Source organism: Haliotis asinina, chromosome 3, assembly GCF_037392515.1.
Source record: "Haliotis asinina isolate JCU_RB_2024 chromosome 3, JCU_Hal_asi_v2, whole genome shotgun sequence".
NCBI lineage: Eukaryota > Metazoa > Mollusca > Gastropoda > Lepetellida > Haliotidae > Haliotis > Haliotis asinina.
Window position 1 is genome coordinate 73,253,505 of NC_090282.1, and position 10,839 is coordinate 73,264,343.

At 37.7% G+C, this 10,839-nt stretch overlaps 1 protein-coding gene across 1 annotated transcript; it reads left to right on the forward strand.

The window, feature by feature from the left end:
* Positions 1-257: 257 nt before the first annotated feature.
* On the forward strand, positions 258-629 carry LOC137279027 (uncharacterized). The gene has a single exon (XM_067811512.1). It carries the CDS (start codon positions 258-260, stop codon positions 627-629), a length of 372 nt encoding a protein of 123 aa, XP_067667613.1.
* Positions 630-10,839: the final 10,210 nt, after the last annotated feature.

Below are 10,839 nucleotides of genomic sequence, written 5' to 3' on the forward strand. Positions count from 1 at the left end.
GGTACAGGGTAATGAATTTGTGGAGGAATATATACATATTCCTAGTCTAGACTGCGTACTTTGTGTGCCCCTCTGATAAGTGTGAATGAGAAGACGATGAGTTGTTTACACAATTAATGGGGTTGATGTACACAAGCTGGTGGGAAGTCAGAAGGTACCGAAAAGATGACGACACCTTTGTCATTCTTCCCCCATCTGACGACCCCACCATCCTTCTCTAACATCTCAATGTCCCAACCCCCCGGACGCAGTTCACCATGGAAAAAGAGACAGACAACAAACTCCCCTTCCTAGATGTACTGGTCCAGAGAGAAAACCACACCACCACAAGCGTATACCGCAAGCCGACCCACACAGACCAATACATCCATTTCCCCTCCTGTCATCCCATCCAAGTTAAGAGAGGCGTTATAGCAACCCTGATCCGTCGTGCCAAAAACATCGAGATCGAACTCTACCACCTCAGACATGCTTCACAACCTAAAACCAATACCCGCCCTCCTTTGTCAACCAGACCACCAAGAGCACCCTCCATCCAACCACCAAGAGCCCCAGACAGCAAACAGCTCCCTTCATCATCAGCATCCCCTATTTTGGATCAACCAAACACCACATCCGAAGACTCCTGAAACAACAGGCCAACATCAATAATTGACGTCACCTTCCAAAGAGGCAACACCACCCAGAACCTCCTGCAAGCAACAGGCAGGCCCACAGCATCCCAGAAGCCAGAACCAGCAGGTGTAGTGTACCTCATTGAATGTGATTGTGGCGACACCTATGTTGGTGAAACCTCCAGACCCCTCATCCATAGACTCAAGGAACACCAGGCCTCAGTTAGTAAACAGTACTCCAAATCAGCCATTGCCGACCACGTCAGAAACCACCCAAAACACCCCATCAACTGAAACAACATCAAAATCTTAGAAAAGAACCAATCAGACTACAAAATCCGCAAGCTACTAGAGGCACTCCACATCATGAAGACTGAAATAGCGATCAACAGAGATGAGGGCTACCAAATCCCACTCGCATATCATCACTTGATAAAATAATTCTTTACTTCAATCTACTTTGTTATAACAACACCCAACTGGCTTCCAATTTCCTATACCCTACTCCTTATTAACTTGTGGCTTCCCATGAGCTTGTGTACATCAACCCCATTAATTGTATAAACAACTCATCGTCTTCTCATTCATTGTAACAACAAGTCATGTATTCCTCCACAAAATCATTACCCTGTACCATTTGCTTGACAACGACATTAGTATCTATGTCGAAACGTCGCACTTACTGAATAAAAGAAGTTGTATATCCATAAATCATAGTCCTCATTCGTCATCTACCCAACTTCTAGAATTCCTATCAAAGATACAGTCTTTGTCATTGAAAAAAAAACTGCAAAACAACCGAATGTCAACCATAGACTTGAAAAGCTTTGCAGAGGCCATGTCTGTGCTGATGCCAAGAGTGTTGTACGCTTGAGTAGTACACGGCATGGACACCATTTGTATATCCATAAATCATAGTCCTCATTCGACAAAGATAGTGTCCGATACTATTCCTTTCTATGGTCACCAATGTTTTTGAACACTTTCTGGTCCGTCTTTGCATATGTTCGAATCCAGAATCCAGTCTTCAGACCGAATAGAAGCTGTTTCATTTCATCTGCTAAGGGGTGCTGGCGGTATAAAAAGACGATGAAACCGATATATCCCTTCAGCGAGGGTCATTTTAGAAGTTGGGAAGTGCACTAATGATAAATTTAACGGACAGCAACTTTTTATGCATTGTAAGTGCGATCCCAGTGAAGATCCGGTTTAGAATTGATTTGCTAATGTATGCTTGTCGTAAGAGCCAACTAGGGGATCTGGAGGTCAGGCTTGCTGACTTGGTTGACATATGTCATCGTATCCCAGTTGAGTAAATCGTTTTTCTTGCTGTTGATCACTGTTTATACTGTCACTAACCGGGGTCTTGCTAAGTGACAGCATATACCTTGATGGCAGTATTTTAGCGTTACAAGCCCATGGTCTTCGAAGACCGTCGTGTGCTGTATGAGAATTTTGCGTGAACGACAGACCCAACTCATACTTCATGTCACTTGGGATGTGCAAAAACACACTTAGTGTGAAAACACCCAGAGTAAAAAAACCCGACCTGCATTATACCCGTTGCTGTGACGATATGGCTTGTTTGCATTTTGAGTGGGCGGTAATATATTTGTCAGCTATTGTGGTAAAAATAGAAGTTACCTCCCTTGGTGTGTCGTCTGCTCGTCAGTCCGTCGAACATTCATGTGAAAGTCAATATTGTGTTTAACTCACTCGCATAGGGACAAGTTATACAATTTCATGGTTTGGTGTAAGATTGGAAATGTTTGTACTACATTTTTCATATCAAGATCCCTTTTAACTCTCGTCCTCTTCGAACCACGGGGACTTGTATCGCTTAGAAACAAGGGTTAGAGAGACAGGTGTATAGAGGGTACGCTAGTACTTATCCTTTTATATCTTTCGTGGAAACTGTTCAGCAAGATCAGCTGGTGGTTATCTTTTCCCATCTTAACTATATTTCAATATTGGTCACTGAAAAATCTTTGCTGCAACCTAATTTCACCTCATCATTTGATATGGACTCATTTGTTCAACATTTGCCCATTCAGATCCAAACAATATACATTAAATAAACACCTAAATCGTCCAGTATTGACAGTTCTGAGGACTATTGCAGTCTGGTTTTTGTACCAAAGATAAACTTGAAGTTTGGACCCTGATCTTGGCAAATTTGATCTTACTGTATTTGACAGCCGTGACAAACACTAAACTTCAATATTCCACAGCCTGATATTGTGGTGCTCAGTTTGACGTTTATGACCGTTATAATCGCCAACTCAAGTTTATCTCTACTTGACTTCTGACTTGTAGCTCTATGTCTTCTACTTGACGTACTGAACATGTCAGTTTTGGTCTGTATTGGTTGTTGGTTGTTGGTTGTTAGGAGAATGCTTTTGTTTCGAATCAGATTCTCCTTGAATGCAGTGCATGTTCTTGTCTATAATGATGAATTATGCATTACTTTAGAAAAGAAAAAAAAGTTATTTCATAAGATCTAATTACTCACTTGAAGGAATCGTTGCTCGCAGGGCTCGTTTGAACATGTGGGTGGGAACGAGTCCCACATGCCAAAATTATTATGACTTTTTTTATACGTGTAGGAGAATGTCCTCAAACTCGCGTTTAGTTTCGCACGTGAAGCAGGTTCGTCGGCTGAGAACCTGATTCACGTGCGAAACTAATCGCGAGTCTGAGGTCTTTCTCCTACTTAAAACTAAGTTCGACTACTTGTTCATTCGCTTCTAATGTCAATGTTACGATCAAACGCTTGCCATAGTTTGGAAACGTTTGTACACCTCGGCAAAACGCAGCTTAACACGACAAAAACTATAGGAGTGTTTATCTCCGTGAAATCTGGTAACGGTACGTGGATCATTCAGTTTTGCTTGAAGTCTTAGTTTGCTGGGTTGATGATGGAAACCTCAGATTCAGATATGGAGATTTTTATCACGCAAACCATTTTTTTCTCAGACTTCAGAAGTTGTAATCAATTCTGACTTTGAAGACTTACTTAATACCACTATTTCAGAACCAAAGGACACCCCAAGTTTTGATATAAGTGTCACAGTGACATTTCCTCTGGTTCAGATGATTTTTTGTTTGAAACAAGTCAGGCTACTGAGGAAAGAATATATGATGATGAATTGTCTAACAAACGTAAACAACCTGGGTCCCTTGTACACAAGCAACTGCAGCCATTTGTTCCGGAAACAGTTACTGCTGAAAATAGATGCCGTTTTGCGGAACCTTTGACAGATTCTGACTGTAACTGTGTAATTCATCTTATTCTAGAAATACTGAAAACAAAAGTATGTGGGCTGTCAGACTCTACCATGCGTGGGTAGACGAGAGGAAAACAAGAGAAGGTCCTAGTGGTTGTGACTTAAATTCAAACATTTCATAATTAGCTGTGAATGACGGTGAATTGAACAAAGCATTAATGTACTCTGTGACGGTGGTGAGGAATCGGAAGGGCGAAGAATATCGGGGCAACACACTGTATGAGGTTATTGCCTCACTTCAATCAGGGAGCCTATATAGAGAGTATCCCTGCTTCAATACTGTATTCGTCGGAATGGAATTCAAATCAACTTTTACCACTCTCCCTTATTCTCCGGACTTAGGCCTGGTTTACACAAAAAGGCATGACATGTGCGACTGTCAGAAATTATATTTTTGTCATGGTTCATAATATTGGAAATACTGTTACAATGCACTGACATTAGTGTAAATTGTCACTGAATGGGCAAGATGGTATCAATAATACAATTCCTATTTCTTTTTAGGCCAAGAGATGGCAAGTGTTCTGCTTTCTATCTCCGACCACTCAGGTTTGTGAAAGATGACACATGGTATGCTGACTGTCCTATTGGTAAACATCCTTTGAGAGGAACAGTTGGGCGCATATGCAAACTTGCTAGGTTTGCAGGATTCTACTCCAACCATTCTCTGAGAGCAACGACAGCTACAGTCCTCTATGACGGCGGTGTAGACGAACAGCTTATTGCAGAAAGGACAGGGCATAAATATGAAGCCATTAGGAGTTACAAGGTGTGTATACAGTTATTCTTGATCATAAACTCACCCCCAAACGTTATTTTTTTTACCGAAACATATTGTAACTACTTTAAAATGTAGCTTGTCGACTCAAATGTTCCATATTTCAACTTTTTGGGCCAAGTTCCTGTGGATATTGATACGAACTGCAATTCGTCTGGCTAAGATTATTTTGTTTAACCTGTCGCCTAAATTTCATATAGTAGTCTATATTACATTTACGAGAAGGTCCGTAATATTAGATCAGGATAACATGCAGCTGTGAATGATGTTAACGTTTTCACAACGCGGAGAACATCATCGGAGATGGAGGCTCCATCAGCAGCTCCAGTCACATCTACATCCCACGTTCTCAGTCTCCGCCGCTCCAGTCACCACTGAGTATGCCACTGAACATGCCACTGTAGGCAAAGATGGAACTTCTCCGTGAGATCTTCAACTAGTTTTGAAAGATGGTGTGACGCTGTCTCTTAAATTTTGAATGAAAATGTAATGGTATTTGTGTTCTTATTGATGTTATTTTTCCGAACCACTGTCATAATGTTTGCGTTTAACAACCAACTGAATGAGGAATTGTTGAAAAAGGTTAGATACCATTTTTCAACCAGCCAAAAGTTGGTTACTGATTGACGTCATGCTGTCTCCACCAGCTGTATTTCTGCGATCAGCTTTGGTAACATGAGAACGTTGCATACTATGGATCAGAGACAGCTCGGCTTACTATGAGCAGGGAGCCTATATAGAGTTATAGAGTTATATGTTATAGAGTATCCCTGCTATGACAGCATGCACATGGCTATGGGAGTGTAGACTTTTTCATACTGTCATACTGTTCACAGGAACATTGCTATATAACAAGAAAACAACATGAGCAAAGTGCAAAAATGAGTCCTCTGATTGTAATTTTTACATACAAAACACGCAACCTAATCTTCATTTCAACAAAATGCAAACATTTTATTACCAAACTGATACATACTATTACAGATGAAGGTGTAACCAAGTCTAACCTAACAATACAACCATCGTCTCGGCAACACAGCAATAAACCATTGCCAGGACCAACGGTCTATAACAGACATACATATGCATGAATCACACCTTCATGTTTGTACACTGTGAGAAAATGCTATACTTTGGAGGCACAAATGTGGAAAGAGAAGATAAATGATCCAGAATCGTGTGTGACAAATAGGTCATACACTGATCATGTCACTGACACACCATATCTGTACCTGTGATACACAGGTAAGTATTATTTTATAAAACGTGTTGCCCGCTTTATACCAGAACCATATATGACCATGACCTGTGCAAGAGGTCTTTATGAATTGTCAAAATTGGTATACGAGACCAACTACAACAAATATACACGAATTTAGAAATATCTAAATGACTTTGGCCCAAAGAACCCAACCCATTTATGTTCAAGATGAAAACCTACTGTGGTACAGTATGCTATGTTATGTTTCAAAGAAAAGAAGTAAATACCAAATGACAACATTTAACTGTACTGAGGGAAAGTGAAATGTTCACCAGTGTATAGCGTATGATTAGTACAGAATCAATGTAAATTGACAAATGAAAACTTCGGCTTCTAATGGACAGCTATGACACCTCTAGACTGTGGAGACTCTATGCAGTTATGTAATGCTGAGTTTAAAGCTAATTCTTTACAGATTCAAGAAACACAACACAATTAACAGGGCACACATACACAATTATACGCAGAAGGCATAGATAATGGATGGAGGTACTGATGAATGATATCTTATATAATTAAGAAAAATAACATCGGGTGAGTTACAATATATACATATATATTTATACCACAGTAACTTTGAGGGTTGAAGATATAACAAATCATAAATAACATACAAAACCCATATAACGTTGAGTGATGTAAAAACATTGGAATGTAAGAAAATATATATCTGGTCACACGTTTCAGTGCATATCATGCAAGAGTATCAGTTGGAAAGTCCACAAGATAAATGCAAACTGGCCATGCATACCTTGCTACTCAACAGTATAACACACAATTTCAATAGGCACATCTGAAAGAAGATACATAATGTTCAACATCATTTCCAATTTTCTGTTTTGAGAACTGAGACTTCCACAACAGATGCTCTTGTTTCCTCAAAAAATAATTAGTTGAAATATTCTAGTGATCATCCTCACTCTGGGATTCAAACCAACTGGTATGCCAAAAGGAATCAACTCTGCAATGGAGTGATTACATTGTCTTAGACAAAGCAAACTACTGTGTGACCAAATACACAATATTCGGTTTAGCATGCACTAGTAACATGTTACTGAATCTGAAGCACAATCCATATTACTGATATGACACTTGACAAAACACTTCCAAATTTGAAGAAGATTGAACCTACCAGTACTAAAACAAGTTATGGTGTAACAGTGGTTGGTATTATGCAGTGCTGCTATTCTTGAAGCCGGGACACAAACAAGACAGTTGTAAAGAGCAGTAAGTACTCAATTTGTGCCACAGAGTACATAACAAGCAATAAACACCATTCAAAGACCTAACAAAACACATTCTTAGTGGCAATAACCATTTTTTCATTATCATACAGTACTGATAATAACCACATGAAAATTCCCTTTTCTGTTTAGTAATTCTGTCTCTATTACTTGATATCAAACAGCTTTATAGCATAAGGGTGACTTTTATTATGCTCATCACAACAAATCTCAACATCAAAAGTGCAAATACCACATTTAATTATTGCTTCAAACCTAGTCTTATTGTGGGAAAAAAACTTCAAGACCACCATGCAAATGTGCACTACACATTAAACAGAAATATGAAGTCTTGAGAGATTTTCAGGAATAACCATTTAAAAACAAGACATAACTGAATTTGCACACGTTAGCAAATATTAAACTAACAAAGAATCACAAACACATAACAATTTATATTTAATTAAAACATAATTTTGAAATATATATAAAATAGGTACCAAATCAATATGAATGACTTCCTACATTATTTGAAATCAAAATCTCTATATGGAAAGGGGGAATATTACTTGACACATTAGTCCACAACATTCATGTTACATTACCGAAACCATATTACTCTCAATGTGTAATCAAATGAGTCTGGCCACACCTGTCTTGGGTATTTGACACGATTTACATGAACAGTACGTGTATAATTACAGGATTTTTATCAGTTAGAGTAGCCAGTCTTCCACAAGCTTGTATGAGTGCCATTTTGAGGATCTGACTGCCTTCAATAACTTTAGTAACACTTCCACTATGCTGCTTAACATCAGTTCTCCAAATCTTAGCTGCTGTAGAAACAAACATTCTCTCTGAAAGCCCAATTATTCTCACATACATCCAATATAATACATAGTCTGCAATGCAAAGCCAGACCAACTGGATTTCTGTTATTACAAGCCCAGTAACGTCAACATTGTCAAATAAAAGATGGAATGAAAAAAATTGCCTGAAACAAACCCTGCTCTGTTTGTATTTTGGTCAAAACTATTTGTTTTATAACAAAGTGAAGGAGGTAGTTGGGCTTAAGGCCATATTTCAACAGTTTTTCATTTACATTATTGCCTAAGGTGATATAAAAGTGATACAGGTGTCAGACCTCCTTGATGAAGTGCCAGATCAAGGGAATCATGCTGACAAACCTGGTAACATAATTAGGGAAACCTTCATAAAGGAAATCAATTAAAATAATGTTTTTTGTTGTCCTTGTCACATTGAATTGAAGTTCAATAACGGGAGATGGTACACTGGTCTGGCCAAACAAAGAAAACAAACTATTCTACTGGGCAGTGGTTCTTTTTGGAGGATATGATTTTAAGCATGAAACGGTGGAATCACTCATTCCCTGAGAACATGTTCCATTACAAGATAACACCATATCGAAATTCCTAAGACCATGACCCCCAATGTGTAATGTCTCCTATAACGCCACCTACAATTAGTTACAAAGGACAAGCAGCTATCAAAGCAATCCAACACACAGCATGATACGCACAAAATGACATTGAAAGAAAGAATGAATGAAATATTGACTTCTACAGATTGTCCACATTAATTGTGCACCAAAGGCCTTTTTACATAATAAGTATTTCATTTTATTTGAAGCGATAAAACAGAAATGAAACACACAATTACATGACAACACTTGTAAATGACTGATGATTGCTATAACTAATTACAAGGTATCACTGACACCAACATAGCTTTTACTGGGTGGCACTGCCAGTTACAATACCATTTCAAATCCTCTTGCAGAACACTTGAAACATTCCATAAGGTATCAAACATGAGGATCTAGTGATTTGACCATATTTTGATTGATAAAACAAAAATACAACTGTGCCTAATGACCTAAGGTTACATCAGTTTTGCACAAGGTACATGATAAGACAGGCCAGGGGATACTTGACTGTGAATCATTTTAAAGAATAAGAGAAACATGGTTTAATACTGGATTTTGTTACTCAACTAAACAATGACTGGTGACATATCTGGCTGCAGTAAACTGAAAAATACATTCATTTTGGCTGACTTACTGAGATGTAAAGATTTGAGGTTCCATTGAGACAATACAGAGAATCCTAGAAATTCTACAGTTTCTGCATACAACTAATATTAAAAGCCTATTTTACTTTCAGCCTCATTTGCTAAAAAATCACACCAAAATACTTTTTGACATTTAAAGGTCAGATGGAGTGTGCGAAATACTTTCCATATTTGCTAGGCAATCAGGCTTGCTATGCCTAAAAGTTACCATCCCAAAATTTGAATGCAGAAGCTAGCAAAAGATTACAAAAATAATATTAATAGTAAAATACCATCATTTATTAGACCATATTCTTGCATGACTTAAAAGTGTATTGTAACTTAACAAGTCTGAGGGAGAGAGGGGGAGAGAGTGAGACCATCCATGGGCTAAGGGGCCAGTGGCTATTTTGCTCTGTGGTCCTTGCCAGTAACACATTACGCCCACTACAAGGATCTTTCAGTAATATGAGAGTTTGGATTATCATCTTCCTTACTTCAATGATTACACTCCTAGTGACCATATGGTTGTATGACTGGATACCAGTAACTACCACTGTAGTCAACTATGTACACAATGATTCACTTGATTTCTTTACTCATATGGGATAGTCACAACCTTGATCCTCTTCTATATTGGCTAATTACACCACTGTAATGATATTCGAACAAACATCAACAGGACTCTCAAACTGTCATAAAGAGGCTCAGTAGTCACTCATTAAACATTACATAATTACAAATTTTCCACCTAATTACAACTGTTCCACTTGTGAATAGGAAAATTTACCACAGATTTTTAAAATATGTTACATATACATGTGTGTGTCTGTATGTGTAAATACATTTAACTAAACTCATTTTCTGTATCAAAAGTATATGAGTTCCAGCTCATTTCTAAATTCAAAATGAATCACATTCTATAAAAATAATATAATTTGTGCATTACCCTCTTTAGTTTATGTCAAAATGTCTCTTAACAAAACTTATTTGTTGCTTACAACAGACTACTTTAACTGTTAAAAATAGATATGATATAGTATATGATAAAAAGGATGTTTTATTAGAAAGTGTCCTTTTTTTACATCAACCTGATGTCATAATGTGATGTAAGATATATAAAACTACAATACAATCATGCATTTTCAAAAAAAAAAAAAAAATACCCTTCAAGTACAAACATAAAAGCAGTATATGAATATCAATTTTGAAAACAACACCTATGTAAAAAGGAAAAAATTGCACCTGATCTGGAATCATTTTCCTGATCAGAAAGGTATCTGGACAGGGAACATTTCAGCACATCTTGGCAATATGGAAATTAACAGGCTCAGTGCCTTAACTTAACCTGTCCCTTGATTAAATTCCACTTTTCACTGTTATATTGCTTTTAAAAGCAGCAGCCAGAATGGGCAATTGCAGTTTTTATTATTGATACATACGTGATAAGACATCTCTAAAATAAAACTTTGAATATCATGATCAACATCTCAAATTCCACTTTTCATGTTATCCTCAATGTTTCCTCTCCCTTGACTTTTTTCTAACCCAAAACATTTTTATTTCTCACTAGCACCTTACCATCACTGATATTTGAATTTTCACG

Excerpts from the sequence above, each read along its gene's own strand:
- LOC137279027 (XM_067811512.1), top strand. The coding sequence starts at position 258 with ATGGAAAAAGAGACAGACAACAAACTCCCCTTCCTAGATGTACTGGTC.